Source organism: Rhinopithecus bieti, unplaced genomic scaffold, assembly GCF_001698545.2.
Source record: "Rhinopithecus bieti isolate Rb0 unplaced genomic scaffold, ASM169854v2 scaffold_10264, whole genome shotgun sequence".
Taxonomy (NCBI): Eukaryota; Metazoa; Chordata; class Mammalia; order Primates; family Cercopithecidae; genus Rhinopithecus; species Rhinopithecus bieti.
Window position 1 is genome coordinate 560,351 of NW_016806418.1, and position 23,356 is coordinate 583,706.

At 50.8% G+C, this 23,356-nt stretch overlaps 1 protein-coding gene across 1 annotated transcript in view; it reads right to left on the minus strand.

Annotated features, from left to right (window-relative positions):
- Positions 1-14,563: 14,563 nt before the first annotated feature.
- Positions 14,564-23,356, minus strand: part of GPR32 (G protein-coupled receptor 32) — a 35,477-nt gene continuing 26,684 nt past the window's right edge. The window contains exon 3 of the mRNA XM_017876487.1: positions 14,564-15,608. Coding sequence (XP_017731976.1) covers positions 14,579-15,608 — 1,030 coding nt within the window. The 3' untranslated portion in view covers positions 14,564-14,578. The remainder of the gene's footprint in view (positions 15,609-23,356) is intronic.

The following is a 23,356-nucleotide window of genomic DNA, read 5'->3' on the forward strand; positions in this document are numbered from 1 at the left end:
CACCATGTTGCCCAAGCTGGCCTCTAACTCCTGACCTCAAGCAATCCTTCTACCTCAGCCTCCCAAAGTGTTGGAATCATAGGTGTGAGCCACTGTGCTCAGTCTCTTTTCTTAACAAGCTCCTATTTAACCTTCAACACCCACCAGCAATGTCCCTTCCTATAAAAGTGTGCAGACTCACCCCCATAGCCAGTTCCTTAGCAGTCCCCTTGCATAGTGCCCTTCCGCAACCCCCTGCCTCTATCTCCAGCATCCTCAGGTCAATGCCCTGGGGGACACTTCATCCTTCAGCTGCATTTCACCTACCTTCTCATCTAGGCAAAAGCAATTTCATTTCAGCTCAATATCTGAAAAGACAGCTTTGGAGTAGGGTTGACTGTGCGTGCTAGGTTTTCCTGGAAAAGCTCAACAAATTTCCTTCTTTCCTTTATTCCTTCCTCCCTCCCTCTCTTCCTCCCTCCCCTCCTCTTCCCCTCCCCCCTCTCTCCTTCCCTCCCTTCCTTCCCTCCTTCCTTCCTTCTGAGACAGAGTTTTGCTCTTGTCTCCCAGGCTGGAGTGCAATGGTGTAATCTCAGCTCACCGCAACCTCCGCCTCCCAGGTTCAAGCAATTCTCCTGCCTCAGCCTCCCAAGTAGCTGGGATTACAGGCATGCACCACCACGCCCGGCTAATTTTGTGTTTTTAGTAGAGATGGGGGTTTCTCCATGTTGGTCAGGCTGGTCTCGAACTCCCAACATCAGGTGATCCACCCGCCTCGGCCTCCCAAAGTACTGGAATTACAGGCGTGAACCACCGCGCCCAGCCTCACAAATTTCATTTCATTTTATTTGAGATGGAGTCTTGCTCTGTTAAACCCAGGCTGGAGTGCAATAGCGCGATCTCAGCCCACTGCAACCTCCACCTCCCAGATTCAAGCAATTATCCTGCCTCAGCCTCCCAAGTAGCTGGGACTACAGGCACCTGCCACCACGCCTGGCTAAGTTTTGTATTTTTAGTGGAGACAGGGTTTCAGTATGTTGGCCAGGCTGGTCTTGAACTCCTGACTTAGTGATCCGCCCGCCTCAGCCTCCCAAAGTGCTGGGATTACAGGTGTGAGCCACAGCGCTTGGCCACAAATTTCAGTAATGGCCACAAATTTCAGTAATAAACAGATTCATAGTCGCACTATAATTTTATCTCAAATTAATAGAATTTTTGTGGATCACCAACATTTTGGGCCAATGTTTTAGCATCAGTGGCAACAGCGCCCTCCTGAAGTCCTCAAAAGCTTCCGATTTGGAGGCGGGCTTTACTTTCGAGTTATTGGCTGCAAAACTCCGAATAGCCACACAGCGGCGGTGTTGCACTATTTTCTCAACCAGAAATTGGCTTGCCTTAAGGGTTGAGCGCAAGAAATAAACGTTAGTTTTGGCAAAACCACAATTGTTTGCCTGTCTGTCTGTCTGTTTGTCTGTGTCTGCATTATTTGCTCAGCCAGAAATTGGTTGCCTTAAGGGTTGAGCGCAAGCAATAAACGTCGGTTTTGGCAAAACCACAATTGTTTTTCTGTCTGTTTTTGAGACAGAGTCTCGCTCAAAACGACAATTTTTTGAGACCTGGGGGGTTCCTGGCTGCTTCCTCCCTCCTCCCTGCCTGGGCTTCCTCCCCCGCTGGACCCTCACCCCAGCCTTCTCTCTCTCTCCTCCAGTCTTCAGAGGGGTCCTCCTGTACCCAGAGCTGACCCTGTCCCTTTCTCCTCACGGCCCTCCAGTGGCCCTGAATTCCAGGCCCTCCACTGAGCATTGGAGGCTGCAAGTAACCTGACCCCCTCCAGGCTTTAAAAAAAAAAATCTCACCCACCTTCCATGCCCGCCCTGGTGTATTCTTGGCCACAGTGAACTCGAAGATAGTCCCATGTTTGCACTGCTGGGGCCCAGCCTGGAATGCCCTTTCCCATGTCTTTGTTTGTTAGAGACCGAGTTTCACTCTGTCGCCCAGGCTGGAGTGCAGTGACGCAATCTCGGCTCACTGCAAGCTCCGCCTCCCGGGTTCACGCCATTCTCCTGCCTCGGCCTCCCCAGTAGCTGGGACTACAGGCGCCCGCCACCACGCCCAGCTAATGTTTTTGTATTTTTAGTAGAGATGCGGTTTCACTGTGTTAACCAGGATGGTCTCCATCTCTTGACCTCATGATCTGCCCACCTTGGCCTCCCAAAGTGCTGGGATTACAGGCGTGAGCCACCGTGCCCGCCTTTTTTTTTTTTCACCTCAGCCTCCCTAGCAGCTGGGACCACAGGTGCACGCCACTATGCTTGGCTAATTTTTTTTTTTTTTTTTCAGTAGAGATGAGGTCTTTCTATGTTGCCCAGGCTGGTCTTGAACTCTTGGCCTCAAACACTCCTCCCACCATGGTCTCCCAAAGTGTTGGGATTACAGGCATAAGTCACAGCACCCCCATCACCACTAACAAATACTGACAGCAAAGCTGGTCTTTGCATTTCGCTGCCCCCCGCCCCCCCCGGTTTCTCTTCTGCACCCCAGGGTTTGAACCACTCAGTGCTGCCTTTCTCAGTCCTCTGGGAGCTATCAAGATTGTATTTTCTTTTTTTTTTTTTTCTTTTTCTTTTCTTTTCTTTTTTTTTTTTTAAAGATGGAATCTCGCTCTGTCGCCCAGGCTGGAGTGCAGTGGCACAATCTCAGCTCACTGCAACCTCCACTTCCCGGGTTCAAGCGATTCTTCTGCCTCAACCTCCTGAGTAGCTGGGATGACAGGTGCTGTCACACCTGGGTAATTTTTTTTGTATTTCTTTTTTCTTTTCTTTTTCTTTCTTTTATTTTTTATTTTATTTTTTTATTTATTTATTTTGAGATGGAGTCTTGCTTTGTCACCCAGGCTGGAGTGCAGTGGCGAGATCTTGGATCACTGCAACCTCCACCTCCCGGGTTCAAGTGATTCTCCTGCCTCAGTCTCCCGAGTAGCTGGGATTACAGGTGCGCGCCACCACACTTGGCTGATTTTCCTATTTTTAGTAGAGACGGGGTTTCACCATGTTGGCCGGGCTGGTCTTGAACTCCTTAACTCAGGTGATCCACCTGCCTCGGCCCCCCAAAAGTGCTGGGATTACAGGCGTGAGCCACCGTGCTCGCATTTTTTTTTTTCTTTTGTATTTCTGGTAGAGACGGGGTTTCATCATGTTGGCCAGGCTGGTCTCGAACTCCTGACCTCAAGTGATCCACCCACCTCAGCCTCCCAAAGGGCTGGGATTATAGACGTGAGCCACTGTGCCCAGCCCAAGGTTGTATTTTCACAACCACAGATAGATGGGTCTCAGCCCAGCTGCCCGCAGAAGTCCCTGGGGAGGTTTTGAAATTCCCAGAGCCAAGCTCCACCCTGGACCACTTAAACCGCAAGGTCTGGGGATGGGGCCCGGACATCGATTTTATGTTAAAAGCTCTCCCTGGAGATTCTGCTGTGCAGCCAGGGTCAACAGCCCTCCCTGTAATGCGTTCCCAGAAGACGAAGAGGTCGATTTTCCTCTTCCTGCAGCTGAGCGCATTTCAGAGGGAGCTCCGTGGATACATCAAAGACTCAAAACATGGGGCCAAATTTACCTTTCAGTTTGGAAACATTCAGGAGCTTGACACTGAAGGAAGGTGAAGCACATTGTTCCCCAGGGCAGAGGGCCTGGGGCGCACGGTCAGAAGGCACTTGCATATTTCACAACGGACTCCTTCCGGAACCAGAAAAGCTGGCGGCCCGCTCCTGTCCCTCATTCTGTCTCACGTGTGGGGACCAGCAAGCTCTGTTTGCACACAACTTCTGACTTCAGCACTGGCTGTTCCACATCTCAGGAACTGCTCAGTCCTGGGACAGCCACAGCGGGTGGTCACCCTTGTTCCACTTGCCGAATTCCTAGGCCACGTCTGCGTTCCAGGTTTTCCCTGCCTCTCGCTCTCTCAAGGCTGGCTCTCTCCTCTCTCAGTCTCTGTCGTTCTGTCTGTGTGTCACTGTGTCTGTCCTGTTCAGTGGTGATTCCCCTCTCCTCCTGTTCCTCCAGCACCGGTTCTATGTCCGCCTCTCACTAGAGTGCTCCGTGTTTCTGTCTCTCACTGAGTCTTGGCCTCTTTGGCCTTTTCTGCGTCCCACTTGCCCCTCACAGCAGCCTGGCCGGTCTCTCCCCTCCCCGCTGTGCCTCTGTGTGTCTCCCTTCCAGCCACATCTCTCCTGCTCCCAGCGTCGCCTCTTCCGTCTTACTGCTTTCTCTCTGGGTCTCTCCCTGCCTCTCTGGGGCTCTGTCCCCCTCTCTCTGGGTCTCTGTCCCCCTCTCTCTGTGTCTTTGTCCCCTCTCTCTGGGTCTCTGTCCCCTCTCTCTGTTTGTCCCCTCTCTCTGGGTCTTTGTCCCCTGTCTCTGGGTCTCTGTCCCCCTGTCTCTGGGTCTCTGTCCCCTGTCTCTGGGGCTCTGTCCCCTCTCTGTGTGTCTCTGTCCCCCTCTCTCTATGGGTCTCTGTCCCCCTCTCTCTTTGGGTCTCTGTCCTCCTCCCTGCTCCTCCATCTCTCTCTGCCTCCCCACCCTGCCCATCATCTCGGTCTTCCCTCAGCTCAGAGTCTCGCATCCGGAGGTTGACATGGGGGGCTGCCCCCTCCCCACCCACCCTTCCTGACTCCCCAGGAATTTTCCTTCAGGTCCTCACAGGTCGGCGAGGGCCCCATCCCCTGTGCCCACTGCCACCTGTGCATCTTCAGACCCTCCCCCTTGGCGGGACCAGAGGGCCTGGCCCCCACCCATGTAGAGTAGAGGGTTGAAGCAGTTGCAAGCCCCCGCCAGGGTGAACCCGGAGGTCTGAGCAACACCCACAGGTCCCCCAGTTCCGGCCCGGCCTCCCCTGCGCCCAGCAGCCTCAGAGGCACCAGCAGGTAGAAAGGAAACCAGCAGAAAAACAGCATGGGCCCCGATACCGCCGGCACGCCCAGCAGCTCCGGCTACCCCGTGAGCCAAACACCAGCTGATGATCTGGAAACAGACCAGGAGGAAGAAGAGGCTAAAGCCCAAAGATGAGAAAGATGCAGAACCTTAGCTGGTGCTCCAGAGTAGAGCTGGCCAGGACTGCTGACAGAGCACTGTACTAGGAGTCCACAGATGGCCCACCCTCTGGCCTTCACCTTACTTCAGCCCCCTGTGCCACCCAATTCCTCACGCAGCTTTCTGAGCCCAGTTTTCTCAGGTAGAGGAGGACCAGGGCTCCTTCAGCAATTTGGGAGTGAGGAACACAGCGCGCCGTAGACATCACCACACTGGATCCTCCCAAAGGGCTCCCTCAGGCCTCCTCCCTGTTCCTCAGTACACCCAGCACTCTCCCACCTCTCAGCCCTTGCACCTGCCTGGAGTACCCTTCCTTATGGAACCCCCTGGCTGCCTCACATCGTTCAAGTCCCTGCTCAAAGGCGGCTTTTTATGTTTTGTTTTGTTTTGTTTTGTTTTTGAGACAGAGTCTCGCTCTCTCGCCCAGGCCGGAGTGCAATGGCACGATCTCGGCTCACCGCAGCCTCTACTTCCCGGGTTCAAGCGATTCTCCTGTGTCAGCCTCCCGAGTAGCTGGGATTACAGGCGTGCACCACCACGCCCAGCTAATTTTTTAAAAATTATTTTTGTTTTTTTATTTTTAGTAGGGATGGGGTTTCACCATGTTGGCCAGGCTGGTCTTAAACGCCTGGCCTCAGGTGATCCACCCGCCTCGGCCTCCCAAAGTGTTGGGATTACAGGCGTGAGCCACTGCATTCGGCCAAAGGCGGCCTTCTCTGAGAAACCTTCCATGACCACCCTGTGTAAAGTGGCAGCTCCTCAGTACCTGCTGGCCCTTTAACCCTCCTTTTCTCCCCTTCAGAGCACTTCTGATCCTGCATTGACATTTCTGTATGGTGTTGTCTGTCTGCATCCCTGCCTCCTCCCGATGCTTTAACATAGAGACTTTGTGAGAGCAGGCCGGGCGCAGGGGCTCACACCTGTAATCCCAACACTTTGGGAGGCAGGTGGATCACCTGAGGTCAGGAGTTCAAGACCAGCCTGGCCAATACAGTGAAACCCCCATCTCTACGAAAAATACAGAAATTAGCCGGGCATGGTGGCGCACACCTGTAATCCCAGCTACTCGGGAGCCTGACACAGGAGAATCACTTGAACCCAGGAGATAGAGGTTGCAGTAAGCCAAGATTATGCCACTGCACTCCAGCCTGGGCAACAGAGAGAGACTCTGTCTCAAAAATAATAATATAAATAAATAAATAAATAAATAAATAAATAAATAAAAGGTGCAATTAGTTTCCTCTTCCTGCTGTAACGAATTACCTTAAATTTAGTAGTGGTCAGAAGTCCTAAGTAGGTCTTTCTGGGCTTTAAAGGAGAATCTGTTTCCTTTCTTTTCCTAGGTCCTAGAGGATACCCACATTTCCTGGCTCAAGGCCCCACCCACATTTCCAAGGCTCAAAGTCCCTTCCTGTATCTTCTTTTTATTTGTGATGGAATCTCGCTCTGTTGCCCAGGCTGTAGTCAGTGGCATGATCTTGGCTCATTGCAACCTCCACTTCCTGGGTTCAAGTGATTCTCCTGCCTCAGCCTCCCAAGTAGGTGGGATTACAGGTCTGTACCACCACGCCCGGCTTATTTTTGTATTTTTAGTGGAGACAGGGTTTCATCATGCTGGCCAAGCTGGTCTCGAACTCCTGACCTCAGGTGATCCATCCACCTTGGCCTCCCAAAGTGCTGGGATTACAGGCGTGAGCCACCACACCTGGCCTCTTCCTGCATCTTCAAAGCCATCTAGGTAGGATCTTCACATCTCTCCCTCACTCTCACTCGTGTGCCTCTCTCTTCCACTTAAAACAACTTTGTCCGATCTGTGGCCCACAGGCTGCATGTGGTCCAGGAAAACATTAGTAAGGCTTCTTAAAACATTATGAGATTTTTTTGTAATTTTTTTTTAGCTCATCAGCTATTGTGTTAGTGTATTTTGTGTGGCCCAAGACATTTCTTCTTCCAATGTGGCACAGGAAAGCCAAAAGATTGGACACCCCTGACTTAAGCCCTGTGATTATATTAGGCCTACTTGGATAACCCAGGCTAATCTCCCTATGTGAAGAAAGCAATCTTAATTCCATTGGTAACTTTAATTTCCCTTTGCCACGTGATATGACACAGTCACAGGTTCTGGGGATTAGGATGTGGACATTTTTGTGGCCGTTAATCCACCTACCACAATGGGCATGGGGACCCTCCCTCACTCCCACCCATTCATTGAGTCAGCGATGTTTACTGAGCACAGCTCTCAACCGGAAACTGTTTCAGGTACAAACTGGATGGAAAATCCCTGCTCTTATTTTATTTATTTATTTTTTTGAGACAGAGTCTCGCTCCATCAGCCAGGCTGGAGTACAGTGGCACAATCATAGCTCACTGCAACCTCAGTCTCCCAGGTTCAAGCGATTCTCCTGCCTCAGTCTCCCGAGTAGCTGGGACTGAGGCGCGCACCACCACACCTGGCTAATTTTTGTATTTTTATTATAAGAGATAGAGTTTCACCGTTTGGCCAGGCTGGTCTCGAACTCCTGACCTCAAGTGATCTATCCACCTTGGCCTCCCAAAGTGCTGGGATTACAGGCGTGAGCCACCGCACTGGGCCACTGAGGTGTTTTTGAGATCAGGCTCTGGGTCTGACTCCTCTGGGGGTCCCCAGGACCCACGACCACAATGGGAGTCACACAGGGGCCCCCATTTTCAAAGGAGTGAATCACTGACACTTAGTAAACCCAGATCAGTCAGCGTGAGAGTGTATATGTGCAAGGGGGCATCGTTCAGCACTGGGCGCATCCCAGACGCGAGGAACACAGCAGCAAAGCAAACAGACAAAAATCCCCCACCATGGTGGGGAGACAGCAGGTGCGGCTGTCACTCCCCCGCCTTTTCCTTTTATTCCACGTGAACAAGAACGGAAACCAGGAAACCCACAGCACATCTGGTGGTGCGTGGGGAAAGACCCGGGCTCTGGACTCCCGCGGTTCTACATTCCAGTCTGGGTCCTGACATCCCCGTCCTGGCTGGAACCTTGGCCCCCAGGAGCTGCTGTGTCCCAGCAGAGCCGCCGTGAGCATTGGAGATGACAGGGTTGCCCGTCAACAGGAGCAGAACCTACAACTTTGCAGCCACGCGGGAAGGTTTCGGGCTCACGGGGCTGGGAAGGTGTCGGGAGGTGAGGATTCCCATGACAGCTATTTTCCGACACTTAATGACAGTCTGTCTGTCTCCTACGGCTGGGAATATCTCAAACCAGGCCACGATGGGGGCGCCGCCTCCCCTCCCGTATTGCCTGAGAGAAACAGAGGTAGTGATTAAGAGCGCGTAATTACCTCTCCTGCCTGGGAGGTGAATGTCTTTCTGTGAAATCATTCCGTTCAGAATTGTCTGCCCCCAGGTTGCGAGCTCTCTGAGGGCAGAGACTCCATTCTTTTCAGGCACGTTCAAATCCCCAGGGTGGCAGAGATTTGCACCGACTGTGAGCTCAGCCAACACTTGTTAGGGACAAGGTATAGCAAGGAGGCAGAGGCTACTGTAGGCTCTTAAGGATGGAGAGTGTCAGCCTGCCCTGAAATGTCAGTTTCTCCCCTGCAATGTTAGCCTCTCCCACTGAATGTTAGCACCCTTATTTGAATGTTAGCCCCTCCCCCTGAAGGTCAATTTCTCCCCTGCAATGTTAGCTCCCCCCACGAAATGTCCATTTCTCCCCTGAGATGTTAGCTCCTCCCCACGAAATGTCCATTTCTCCCGTGCAGTTAGCTCTTCCCCTCTGAAATGTCAATTTCTCTCCTGCGATGTTAGCTCCTCCCCTCTGAAATGTCAATTTCTCTCCTGCGATGTTAGCTCCTCCCCTCTGAAATGTCAATTTCTCTCCTGCGATGTTAGCTCCTCCCCTCTGAAATGTCAATTTCTCTCCTGCGATGTTAGCTCCTCCCCTCTGAAATGTCAATTTCTCTCCTGCGATGTTAGCTCCTCCCCTCTGAAATGTCAATTTCTCTCCTGCGATGTTAGCTCCTCCCCTCTGAAATGTCAATTTCTCTCCTGCGATGTTAGCTCCTCCCCTCTGAAATGTCAATTTCTCTCCTGCGATGTTAGCTCCTCCCCTCTGAAATGTCAATTTCTCTCCTGCGATTTAGCTCCTCCTCTCTGAAATGTCAATTTCTCTCCTGCGATGTTAGCCCCTCCTTATTGTTAGCTCCTCCCCCTAGAATGCCCATTTCTCCCCATGGATTGTCAGTTCCTCCCCTTGGCATGTTACCTCCTCCCTCATAAAGGTTGGCCCCTTCTTTATTGCCTGAAACAGAGGTAGTGATTAACAGCAAGCAATTACCCTAAAATGTTAGAAACAGAGGTAGTGATTAACAGCGTGTAATTGTACTAAAAATATTAGCCCCTCCTCCTGAAATGTTAGCTCCTCCCCCTGGGATGTTAGTCCCTCCCCTCTGAATGCCTCCGCCTCCTCCTCCTCCTCCTCCTCCTCCTCCTCCTCCTCTTCTTCTTCTTCTTCTTCTTCTTCCTCTTTTTTTTTAGACGGAGTCTCGCTCTGTCGCCCAGGCTGGAGTGCAATGGCGCTATCTCGACTCACTGCAGCCTCAGCCTCCTGGGTTCAAGCGATTCTCATGCCTCGGCCTCCAGCGTAGCTGGCATTACAGGCATGCACCACTACACCCAGCCAATGTTTGTATTTTTAGCAGAGACGGGGGTTTCATCGTGTTGGCCAGGCTGGGTCTCGAACTCCTGACCTCAGGTGATCCGCCCTCCTCAGCCTTCCAAAGAACTGGAATTACAGGCGTGAGCCACCGTGTCCGGTCAGCTGTGTGACCTTCGGGAAATGACTTTACCTCTCTGAGCCTCGAGTTTCCTCCTCTGTACAACGGGAATAATCGCAGCACCGCCCTCAGGGTTGTGATGCTGACTTTGGGAGTTCACACGTTTAGAAAGCTCTGGACAGCGCCTGGTACTTAGGTCACGATCAATACCTGTGAGCTGTCATTAGTTAAGGGATGAAGGCGTGAATCGCAGTCTTCGGCTGTCTTAGCAATTCTATTGGATACGGATTTTTAGTCCCTGTTTGGCAGAGTATAATCCAGAGGCTTAACTCACCTTCCACGACTCTCTCTCGCCAAGGCTGCCCAGGAAAATGCCAGATCCTCTCAAGCACGGAGCCGTGCCCAGCTCCCGCGCGCTCCCCGAGACTCAAACCCACCTCTACCACCGCACCTGGCTCTGCCCCAGACCACGTCTCCCCAGGGAGAATCCTGTAGCCGGCTGTAAAAACCGCAGAGCCTCCTTGGAAGAATGCTGAACTGCATTCATTAGAAAATCAATGCAAATTAAAAACCTCCCCGGGATCCCACTTTTCTCCTCTGAGAAGGCAAAGATCAAAGAGGCTGACTTGGTGGTTGCTGCGTTGGCGAAGCGTGGGAAACAGGCTTGCAGAGCGCTCGTGGCGGCGTCTGCGACATCGAACACGCCCTCTGACCCGGCAGTTCCTCAGGAGGAATTTATGCAACAGAGGATGATACTGATCACAGCAAACACATCGCACCTCCTCCGTGCCAGGCACGGAGCCAAGCGCCCCACCCACGGCAACGCAAGTAATCCTCACAGCGACCCTCTCAGGGAGCTACTGCCATTATCCCCATTTTACATTGGTGGAAACTGAGGCACGGGGAGTGGGAAGCAACTTGTGTCCCATTGTGCTCTTCTGCCTTCTTGAAGCATTCACAAAAGTACACAAACACAAAATGTAAAAGGATATTATTGTTGGTTGTGTGTGTGTGTACCTGTGTGCGCACATGAGACAGAGAGCATGGAAAAGAGAATTTTTCCTTTCAAAGAACCAGCTTCTTACCATTGTCCACAATTTTTTACTTTAAATTAATTCCGTCTAATCTCTATGAATGTTTTCTTTCAACTTTTAGTGCACTATTTTATAGTTTTTTTTTTTCTTCTTCCTGAATTGTTTGCTTTGCTAATTTCCTCTCGGACTTCTCTCTCTCTCTCTCTCTCTCTCTCTCTCTCTCTCTCTCTCTCTCCTAATTAAAATTTAAAGTTTGGGTGCAGTGGCTCACGCCTGTAATTTCAACACTTTGGGAGGCCAAGGTGGGAGGATGGCTTGAGCTTAGGTGTTTGAGATCAGCCTTGGTAACATAGCAAGACCCCATCTCCACCAATAAATAAATAAATAAAACAAATAGCTGGGCATGGTGGAGATACTGGGGAGGCTGAGGTGGGAGGATCACTTGAGCCTGGGAGGTTGAGGCTACAGTGAGCGATGGTGCCACCAGACTCCAGCCTGGGTGACAGAGTGAGACCCTGTCTCAAAAAAACAAACAAACAAACAAATAAATAAGCTATAGATTTTCTTCTGAGCATAGCTTTGGCCCCATCTCATAGGATTTTTAAAAAATATTTTATTTATTTATTTATTTATTTTTGAGACAGAGTCTCACTCTGTCACCCAGGCTGGAGTGCAGTGGCATGATCTTGGCTCACTGCAAGCTCCATCTTCCAGGTTCATGCCATTCTCCTGCTTCAGCCACCCGAGTAGCTGGGACTACAGGAACCTGCCACCACGCCTGGCTAATTTTTTCGTATTTTTAGTAGAGATGGGGTTTCACCGTGTTAGCCAGGATGGTCTCGATCTCCTGACCTCATGATCCGCCCATCTCAGCCTCCCATAGTGTTGGGATTACAAGCATGAGCCACCACGCCCAGCCCAAGTTTTTTAAAAAAATATATACTACTTTTCCCAGTTTATTTATTTTTAATCAGATCCACTAGTCAACAGAATAGGTAGGTCCCTCTCTCTCTCTCTCTCTCTCTCTCTCACACACACACACACATACACACACACACACACACACACAGAGAGAGAGAGAGAGAGAGAGAGAGAGAGAGAGAGAGAGAATGAGAGAGAGGGAGACTCACTATGTCACCAGGCTGGAGTGCAGTGGCACGATCTCAGCTCATTGCAACCTCCACAGCCCAGGCTTAAGTGATCCTCCTATCTCAGCCTCCCAAGTAGCCAGTACTACAGGCATGTGTCACCATGCCAATCTCTTGTAAAGACAGGGTATCACCATGTTGCCCAGGCTGTTCTCGAATTCCTGGGCTCAAGCAATCCTCCCCGCTCAGCCTCCCAAAGGTGTTAATTTTTTTTTAAGGTGCCTCTGTGTTTCCTGGCACTCAGTCACTGTGTCACTTAATCCTCTCTTCACCCAGAAGATGGAAACACTTGCTTCTATTTTATAGACTTGGGGCAACCGAGGCTCTGAGAGGTAGAGTTCTCAGGGCAAGGCAGAGCTGCTGCTTTTTTTTTTTGAGACAGTCTCAGTCACCCAGCCTGGAGTGCAGTGACAAGATCTTGCCTCACTGCAACCTCTGTCTCCCGGGTTCAAGCGATTCTCCTGCCTCAGTCTCCCGAGTAGCTGGGATTACAGGTGTCTGCCACCACGCCCGGCTAGTTTGTGTATGTTTACTAGAGACATAGCTCGTATCATCCTGCAGGCTGGTTTTTTCATGTGACGGTTGGAGAGGGTTCCAAGAGTGAGGGAAGTATGAGGCAGAGGCTCAGAACTTTGCACAAGGTGACTACCACTCAAGCTACCGGTCAAAAAGCAAGTCACGAGCCTGGCCTAGATTCAAGGTGTGAGGAAAGAGACCCCACTCCTTGACGGGAAAATCTGAAAAGTGACATTGCCAAGGAGCACATATGCAGGAAGGTGTGCAGAACAGGGGCCATTTGTGTAATCTGCCACAGCAGCCCTGATGGAAAGCTACCGTGTCCCCAGGGAGTCTCTAGGCCGGCCCTGAGATGCTTACACCCAGGTTGTGAAAAGGGAGGTTTCAAATCCTAGCTCATTGAAGCCACTGTTATTTCGTGTCTCTCCTGCAACAGCTGAATCTACCCCTTAACTATTCATTATGCTGCCAACCTCTGGAACTTGTGTAAAATGACTTAATAAATTTCCTTATTGTTGAAGCCAGTTGGAGTTAGGTTTTCTGTTACTTAAAACACCCCAAAACCAAACTGATGCATGTGAAGAATACTCCTTTCTGGGGATTGAAGTCGTAGTGGTCCCTGGTCACAACAGGCCATTCCTTTGGCTCTAGGTTGAGGCAAAAGGCAAATGTCATGCAATCCAGAAGCTGTCACACCACTTGCTCATGATTCAAAGAAGTAGTTCTGTCCAGGTACGGTGGCTCATGCCTATAATTCCAGCACTTTGGGAAGCCGAGGTAGGCGGATCACTCAAGGTCAGGATTTTGAGACCAGCCTGGCCAACATGCAGAAACCCCATCTCTACTAAAAATACATAATTAGCCTGGCATGGCGGCACATTGCCAGCTACTCAGGAGGCTGAGGTAAGAGGATCACTTGAGACTGGGAGACTGAGGTGGCAGTGAGCTGTGATCACACCACTGCACTCCAGCCTGGGCAACAGAGCAAGACCCTATTAGAAAAATAAAACAGGTTATGTTTTTAAGCCTCTAAATGTGGAGGGGTTTTGTTACACAGCAAGAGCTAACTGGTACATCTGCACTCTGGACAATAGAATGGGGGAAATGTGGAAATGGAGGGCAGGCCCCTTCCATTTAAAGGCACTTCAAGGAAGTTACATTGATTGCTGCCACTTACATCCTATTGGTCAGAAAGCAGTCACATGGTTGGACCCACATGCAAAGGATACTGGGAAATGTAGTCTTTCCTTTTTTCTAGTTAATCACGTGCCTAATTAGAACACAGGAGTTTTACTACTTAGAAAGAGGAGGCCAGGTGCTGTGGCTCACACCTGTAATCCCAGCAGTTTGGGGAGCGGAGGCTGGAGGATCACTTGAACTCAGGAGTTTGAGACCAACCTGGGCAACATGATGAAACTCCGCGTCTACAAATTACCCAGGTAGCACATGTCTATAGTCCCAGCTACTAGGCGGAGTGGGGCGTGGGGAGTGCTGAGGCAGGAGAATGGCTTGAGCCCTGAACGTCAAGGCTGCAGTGAGCCGAGATTGTGCCACTGCGCTCCAGCCTGGGTGACAAAATCAGACCCCGTCTTCAAAAAATAAAAAAAGAAAAAGAAAGGGAAGAATGGGCCAGGCACAGTGACTCACGCCTGTAATCCTAGCTCTTTGGGAGGCCAAGGCAGGCAGATCACAAGGTCAGGAGATCAAGACCATCCTGGCCAACATGGTTAAACCCCGTCTCTACTAAAAAAATACACAAAAATTATCAGGGCGTGGTGGCACGTGCCTGTAATTCCAGCTACTCGGGAGGCTGGGGCAGAATTGCTTGAACGAGAAAGTCGGAGGTTGCCGGGAGCCGAGATCACACCACTGCCCTCCAGCCTGGCAACAGAGCAAGACTCTATCTCAAAAAAAAGGGGGAGGAGGGGGAAGAATGGACACTGGGGAATAAGTAGCTGTCTCTACCACAGAGCTTTAGTTGAGGGGTTGCTGGAAGACTTCCTGAAGGAAGAGGCAGGATTTGGCAGGGTTTTAGAAGCCAGTCAAGGTAAGAGGCCACAAGCAAACTAAGAAAGACGGCTTCCAGCTTCCAGCTGAAGGCTTCCATCGTTCCCGGGGGGCTTTGCTGCGGGGACAGGATGACTGAGAAACTCCTCTCCAAACGCCCTGGCCAGGGCAGAAGGCAAAGACTGGAAAAACTTTTCTTGGAAATCTCTGCCGATGAAGACGTAGAGGAAGGGGTTGAGGCTGCTGTTGACACAGCCCAAGGCAAAGCCAGCCTGAAGGATGAGCAGCATCCGGGGGTGGTAGAGTTCCTTGAGCATCACCCGTCGCCACAGATGGACCAACAGCACCACGTTAAACGGGGACCAGCAGATAAAGAAAGCGCTCACCAGCACCAGCAGCAGCCTCTTGGGCCGGTTGGCTTGGACCCAGCCGTCCGGCAAGAGCTTGGCCCAGATGAGGTGGGCGCAGGTGCCTATGATTGCTAAGGGCCCAAGGAAGCCCAGCAGGAAGTGGCTAGTGCTGCCTATAATATGGCTCTCCACGACCCCTTCAATCCAAATCTGGGCAGTCTCATTCTCCGAGTTGAACTCCAAGTAGCAGTGCGTACAGCCATTCCATTTTCTGGTTGTCCGGAATTTCATGTGTGCAGAGCACAAGACAGCGGCCAGGAGCCACACCCCAAAGGCCAACCAGCTCACCCGCTGCACAGTGCGGTGGTTCAGGGCCCAGACAGGGTAGAGGACAGAGATGCAACGGTCCACAGAGATGAGGACAAGGAGGCAGTTACTGGCAAAGTAGCCGAGGAACACAAAGGTGATGTAGAGTTTGCAGGCCCACTCTCCGAGGAGCCACTGCTTGGAGGCAATATAGTACATGGCAATGGGCAGGGACAGTGAGAGCATGAAATCAGCAAGGGCCAGGTGGAAGAAGCAGACGGTGGAGACCGTGCGGGCCATGCGGAAGACAGTCATCCCCAGCACCAGCCCATTGCCCAGCACTCCGACGACAAAGGACGCTGACAGGACAGCCACGGTCAGCGGGCGGAGGGACCCCACCTCCTCAGACAGGCATCTGGAAGCATTCATCTTCCTGGAACAAGAGTGATCACGTGTCAGGGCCCCAGATTGCCTGTCACTGCAGTCCCTGGTCCCCTCTGCGACCCCTCTCATGATTTATTTCTCCATTTGATACCTTTTATGGAATTATTATTATTATTCTTTTAGACACAGGGTCACGTTCTGTCACCCAGGCTGGAGTGCAAAGGTACGATCACGGGTCACTGCAGCCTCTGACTCCTAGGCTCAAGAGATCCTCCCACCTCAGCCTCCTGGAGTAGCTGGGACTACAGATACTTACCCCCATGCCCTGCTAATTTTTTTAATTATTTTTATTTTTATTTTATGGGATGCAATCTTGCTCTGTCTCCCAGGCTGGAATGCAGTAGCCTGATCTCAGCTCACTGCAACCGCCACCTACCAGGTTTAAGCAATTCTGCTGCCTCAGCCTCCCAAGTAGCTGGAACTACAGGCACACGCCACCACGCCTGGCTAATTTTTGTGTTTTCAGTAGAGATGGGGTTTTATGATTTTGGCCAGGCTGGTCTCCAACTCCTGACCTCATGATCCGCCCACCTCAACCTCCAAAATGCTAGGATTACAGGTGTGAGCCACTGTGCCCGGCCTTAATTTTCTTTTTTGTAGAGGTCTTGCTGTGTTGCCTAGGCTGGTCTTCAACTCCTGGCTTCAAGTGATCCTCCCACTTTGGCCTCCCAGAATGCTGGGAGTACAAGTGTGAATGTGTGAGCCATTCAGCCCAGCTTGAATGCTTTTATGACCCAATAATACTGTTCTCTTTTCTTTTACTTCTTCTTTTTTTTTTTTTTTTTTTGAGACAGAGTCTCGCTGTGTTACCCAGGCTGGAGTGCAACGGCAGGATCTCAGCTCACTGGACACAATAACATTGTTTTAAGTACCAGAGATAACTCATGTAACAAAACGAGCCCTCATGGAACTTACATCCCAGTGGGAGATGTCAGGTGTAATACATATAATAAATTAACTCATGATATACTGCTTTAGAAGACTACCAGTGTTATAGAAAAATAATAAATAAAGTGGAGGGGGCAGGTATGGAGGCTCATGCCTGTAATCACAGCACTTTGTGAGGCTGAAACAGAAGGACTGGTTGAAGTTAGGAGTTCTAGTCCAAGGTGGCCAACATAGTGAGACCCAGTCTCTACAAAAAATAAATAATTAAAAAATGTTTGACTGGGTGCGGTGGCTCATGCCTGTAACCCCAGCACATTGGGAGGTCAAGGCAGGTAGAATACCTGAGGTCAGGAGTTCGAGACCAGCCTGCTCAACATGGCAAAACCCTGTCTCTACTAAAAATACAAAAATTAGCCGGGCATGGTGGCTCACTCCTGTAATCCCAGATATTTGGAAGGCTGAGAATCACTTGAACCTGGGACGTTGGAGGTTGCGGTGAGCTGAGATCAGGCCACTGTACTCCAGCCTGGGCGACAGAGTGAGTTTCCATCTCTTAAAAAAAAAAAAATCAAATTAAGGAGAATTGGGAATGTGAGGGATGAGAGAGAAAGCAGAAAGGGGCCACTGGTACATTAAATGGGGTGGTCAGGGAAGACCACAGTGAGAATGTAACATTTGGCCAGGCTCAGTGGCTCACACCTATAATCTCAACACTTTGGGAGGCCAAGGCGGGAGGATCACCTGAGGTCAAGAGTTCAAGACCAGCCTGGCCAACATGGTGAAACCCCATCTCTACTAAAAACACACAAAAAATTAGCTGGGCGTGGTAGCACACACATGTAATCCCAGCTACTCGGGAGGCTAGGGCAGGAGAATCACTTTAACCTGGGGGGCAGAGGTTGCAGTCAGCCAAGATCACACCATTGCACTAAGCATGGGCAACAGGGTGAGACTCTGTCTCAAAAAAAAAAAAAAAAAAAAGAATATAACATTTGAGCAAAGATTTGGAGGAGATGACAAAGTGAGGCACATACGTATCTGGAGGAAGTACCCTTCAGGCAGAACCAGCAGCTTGTGCAAAGGTCCTGAGTCAGGACGGTGCCTGGAATGCTCAAGGAACAGCAGGGAGGCCAGTGTGGCTGGAGCCATGTGGGCAATGGGGAGAGAGGTGAGAGGTGAAGGCAGAGAGGGAAGCGGGCAGATGGAGCAGGACCCTGTAAGTCATAATGCGCACTCTCCTGGCCTTTCCTGTAAGATGGGAGTTACAAAAGACTGTTGAGCAGAGGAGGAACAATATCTGACTTAGGTCTTAACAATCACTGTGGCTTTAAGGTTGAGACTAGACTGAGAGGGGTGGGATGGAAGCAGGAGGCCAGGAGGAGGTTGCTGCAGGAACCCAGGTGGGCAGTGATGGGGATGGGGACCAGGGTGATGGCAGAGGAGGTGGTAGGAAGCAGATTCCAGGGTCAAGGTGGAGCTGGCTAGATTTGCTGCTGGGCCGGATGTGTGAGGTGAGGGCGAGAGCAGTGTCGGGGTGACTGCAGGACTTTTGAACCGATGGAAGCTGGAGTTGCTGTGCACTGGGATAGGGGAGATGCAGGAAAGCAGGTTTGGGGTGAGACCAGGAGCTCGGGGTTGGTCACTTTGCCTCTGAAATGCCTGTAAGACATCCTGGGGAGACTTCACTAAGGCAGCTGGATACTGGCAGCAAGATTACAGGAGGGGAGGCCGGCACGGTGGCTCACACCTGTAATCCCAGCACTTTGGAAGGCTGAGGTGGGCGGATCACCTGAGGTCATGAGTTTGAGACCAGCCTGGTCAACATGGTAAAATCCTGTCTCTACTAAAAATACAAAAATTAGCTGGGTGTGGTTGCAGGTGCCTGTTATCCTAGCTACTCGGGAGACTGAGGCAGGAGAATTGCTCAAACCCAGTAGATGGGGGTTACAGTGAGGCAAGATCGCACCACAGCACTCCAGCCTGGGTGACAGAGTGAGGCTCTGTCTCAAAAACAAACAAACAAAAATGACAAGAGGGGTTCCTGGCTGGATACAGGCATGTGGGAGTCATTAGAATTTAGATGCCAGCGGGGCGCAGTGGCTCACTTTTCTAGTCCCAGCACTTTGGGAGACAGAGGTGGGAAGATTGTGTGAGCCCAGGAGTTCCAGACCAGCCTGGATAACACGATGAGACCTTGTCTCTACAAAAATAGTATAAAAATAATTTAGATACTATTTATGTCTTTGAGCTTGAAAATGACCTCCAAGGGTGAGGTGCAGACAGAGAAGAGAGGTCTGGGGTTGAGGAAAGCTTGAGTTTACACAGCAGACAGGCATAGGTCGAAGCTCTAGTTGAAACACTGGATTATGACTGCATGATCTTGGGCTCAGGGTTTCCCCCGCACCCCGAGCCTCAGTATGCTCATCTGAGATAGGGGTGTAGAATCCTTGAATACCTCTTTCTCCTGCTCCCCCAACCTGCACACCCGGTTCATCATAAAACCGTGTTGATTTTGCTGCCAAAAAGCCTCTTGCCTCTGTCCACTATGTCCTGTCTCCATAGCCCTATCATGTAAGGACACAGCACCCCAGTTTTTTGGTTTTTGTTTGTTTTGTTTTGTTTTTTGTTTTGAGGCAGGATCTCGCTGTGTTGCCTAAGCTGGAGTGCAGTGGTACAATCTTGGCTCACTGTAACCTCTGCCTCCCAGGTTCAAGCAATTCTTCTGCCTCAGCCCCTTTAGTAGAGTAGTTGGGACTACAGGCACACACCCTGGGGGCATGCTCAGCTAATTTTATTTTATTTTATTTATTTTATTTTTTTTTGAGACGGAGTCTCGCTCTGTCGCCCAGGCTGGAGTGCAGTGGCCGGATCTCAGCTCACTGCAAGCTCCGCCTCCCGGGTTTACGCCATTCTCCTGCCTCAGCCTCCCGAGTAGCTGGGACTACAGGAGCCCGCCACCTCGCCCGGCTAGTTTTTTTGCATTTTTTTAGTAGAGACGGGGTTTCACCGTGTTAGCCAGGATGGTCTCGATCTCCTGACCTCGTGATCCGCCCGTCTTGGCCTCCCAAAGTGCTGGGATTACAGGCGTGGGCCACCGCGCCCGGCCCCCAGCTTTATATTCATCTCCTACCAGCCACTCACCACCCTACAGCCAGAGTGATCCTTTGAAAGCCCAAACCGTGTAACCGCAGCGCTGTAGGAGACCCAGGCAGGAGAATCACTTGAGGCTAGAGCTTCAAGACCAGTCTAGGCGGCAAGGTGAAACCCTGTCTCTACAAAATAAAAATACATTAGTCAAACAGGGTGGCTTACATTGTAGTTCCAGCTACTGGGGAGGCTGAGGCATGAGGATCACTTGATCCCAGGAGGTCGAGGCTGCAGCGAGCCATGATTGTGCCACTGCACTCCAGCCTGGGCAACAGAGTGAGACTCTGTCTCAGAAAAGTACAGTTCAAACCGGGCAACTATGTTGTGGCTCTTCATTGCTTGTGGGATAAATATGAGTTTCCCCAACACTGCTGGTGAGGGCCGGGGCACCTGCCAGCCTCTCTAGACTTCTCTTGCACCTTCCGCCTCTTTGCGTACCACATCCCGGCTTCCCTACCTTTGTCTCTATTGCCAAGATTCTCGTTTCCCTCCCACCCCAGGGCCTTTGCCTGTGCTACCCCTCTGCCTGGAATACCCTCTCTGTCCTCTGCTCTTTTTTTCTTTTTTCTTTTTTTAACTTATTCCTGAGATCTCAGAACAAATTTCACTTTCTCGCCGAAGCTTTTCCTGGCCCTTTTCAATCAGACCCTCCTACAGGAGCTTCTCTCCCATGAAGAGATGGTTACAGGCTGGGCACGGTGACTCATGCCTGTAATACCAGCACTTTGGGAGGCTAAGGTGGGAGGATCACATGAGGTAGGGAGTTTGAGACCAGCCTGGCCAACATGGTGAAACCCCACCTCTACTAAAAATACAAAAATTAGCTGGGTGTGGTGGCGCATGCCTGTAATCCCAGCTACTTGGCAGGCTGAGGCAAGAGAATCCCTTGAACCCGGGAGACGGAGTTTAGAGTGAACTATGATCATGCCACTGCACTCCAGCCTCAGTGACAGAGCAAGACTCTGATCTCCTCTGGTCCCCCCATGCCCTCTGCAAAAAAAAAAAAAAAAAAGAGCTGGTTACAGGCAGCAGCAATTAGACCGTGTTTGTTGGATCATTTGGTGGTCACCCATCTGCTCCACTCTCTGAGTTCCCTAGAGGCGAGGATGGTGTGTGGATTGCTTGCTGGCCCCGCGAACATAGCAGTCACTTGATAAATAATTGATGAGTGATCATTAAGGAGGACAATCTCCTCTTTGTCATCTGAGGATGGATTCATTCATTTAGTGTAAAATTATGCATTGAGCCCAAATTGTACGCCAGACACTACTAAGCGCTGGGGATACCGCAGTGATGAAGACAGTCAAATACCTCTGACCAGGCACCGTTCACGCCTATGGCATGAGAACATTCCTCACCCAGAGGAGGGGGCCCAGAACTTTCAGCCCCTCTTTGCCACTTCTTTTTTTTTTTTTTTTTTTTTTTGAGACGGAGTCTCACTCTATCACCTAGGCTGGAGTGTAGTGGTGTGATCTCGGCTCACTGCAATGTCCGCCTCCCGGGTTCAAGCAATCTCCTGCCTCAGCCTCCTGAGTAGCTGGGATGGCAGGCAGCCACCACCACACCCGGCTGATTTTTGTATTTTTAGTAGAGATGGGGATTCACCATCTTGGCCAACCTGGTCTCGAACTCTTGACCTCAGGTGATCCGCCCTCCTCTGCCTCCCTAAGTGCTAGGATTACAGGGGGGAGCCACTGCGTCCAGCCCACCACCTCCTTTTTGTATACCCTGGAGAGTGCCCTTCAACTCTCCTAGTTCCCAAGCTCCTATTTCCTGGCTCCCTGAGACCTCTCCCCCCCAACAAATCCCAGTCCCCTGTCACCTTGTGCTGTGTCCAAGGGTGAGGGAACTCCTTCCTTCTCCGTTGTCAGTCCCAGGAGGTCGCCAGCCTCGAGCCCACGTTAAGCGGAGGGGGCTAATGGCAGGAAGCTAGCTGTGAGTTTTGGAACAGATAAATGTCCAGGAAAGAATCTTGAGCAAGAGCCTCAGAGATCACTATCAGTCCGGGAACTGTCACCTAATGTCAGCCCTAATAGGCCCCGGGGGCTGCAGGCTTGGGGGATAAGAAGGAGGCGGGTGCCAGGGAGATTTTCTGAAAGGCCATTCCAATTCTCCTCTGCCCTCCTTGTGCTAATGAAATTTGTTAAGAGATACAAAACACTTAAAACTTCTTTCGGCCAGGGTCGGTGGCTCACACCCGTGATCCCAACACTTTGGGAGGCCAAGGTAGAATGGATTACCCGAGGTCAGGAGTTCAAGACCAGCCTGGTCAACATGGCGAAACCCTGTCTCTACTAGAAATACAAAAATTAGCCAGACATCAGGGTGGGTGCCTGTAATCCCAGCTACTTGGGAGGCCGAGGCAGGAGAATTGCTTGAACCTCAGAGGCAGAGGTTGCAGCGAGTCAAGATTGAGCTACCGCACTCCATCCGGGGCGACAGAGTGAGATTCATCAAAAACAAAAACAGAACAAAACAAAAACAAACTTCTTGGCACATCGTAGGTGCTCAAGCATTGTTAACTCTCTATTACTAATACTGCTATAGTCCTGCTTCAATTAACATCAGGAATAAATTCTGAGAGACATGTCCTTAGGCGATTTCATCATTGTGCAAACATCAAAGAGTGTGCTTCCACAAACCTAGGTGGGAGAGCCTGCCACACACCTGTGCCGGATTATCTAGCCCAGGGGTCTAGGCCATAGTCCAAATAGGACCATCTATTTATTTTATTTAATTTTATTTTTTTTGAGAAGGAGTCCCGCTCTGTCACCCATGCTGATGTGCAATGGCCCAGTCTCAGCTCACTGAAACCTCTGCCTCCCAGGTGCAAGCAATTCTCCTGCCTCAGCCTCCCAAGTAGATGGGATTACAGGCATGCACCACCACACTTGGATAATTTTTGTATCTTTAGTAGAGATGGCTTTTCACCATGCTGGCCAGGCTGATCTCAAACACCTGACCTCCAGTGATCCACCCACCTCGTTCTCCCAAAGTGTTGTGATCCCAGCTACTGGGAAGGCTGAGGCAGAAGAATCTCTTGAACCCGGGAGGCAGAGGTTGCAGTGAGCCGAGATCACACCATTACACTCCTGCCTGAGTGACAGAGCAAGACTCCATCTCAGAAAAAGAAAAAACGTAAGACACAAACACACACATCAGCCTAGGCCTACGCAGGGTCAGGATCATCAGTGTGACTGTCTTCTACCTCCAAGTCTTATCCCACTGAAAGATCTTCAGGGGCAGTAACAACGCCGCAGCTGTCATCTCCCAGTATAACAATGCTTCCTTCTGGACACCTCTTGAAGGAGCTGCCTGAGGCTGTTTGACAGTTATTTTTTCCTTTTCTACTTTTTTCCCCCCTGTTGAGGCAAGGTCTCACTCTGTCACCCAGGCTGGAGTGCAGTGGCACAGTCTCAGCTCACTGCAGCCTATGCCTCTCAGGCTCAAACGATCCTCCCACCTCAGCCTCCTGAGTAGCGGGAACTAAGGCATGCACCACCACACTCGGCTAATTTTTAAATTTTTTTCTTTTTTGCAGAGACTAGGTCTCACTATATTACCCAGGCCGGTCTCGAACTCCTAGACTCAAGCAGTTAACTTTTCTTTATAAGTAAAAGGAGTATACTCTAAAATAACAACAAAAACTATAGTACAGTGAATAAAGGCCGGCCACAGTGGCTCACACCTGTTTCCCAGAAC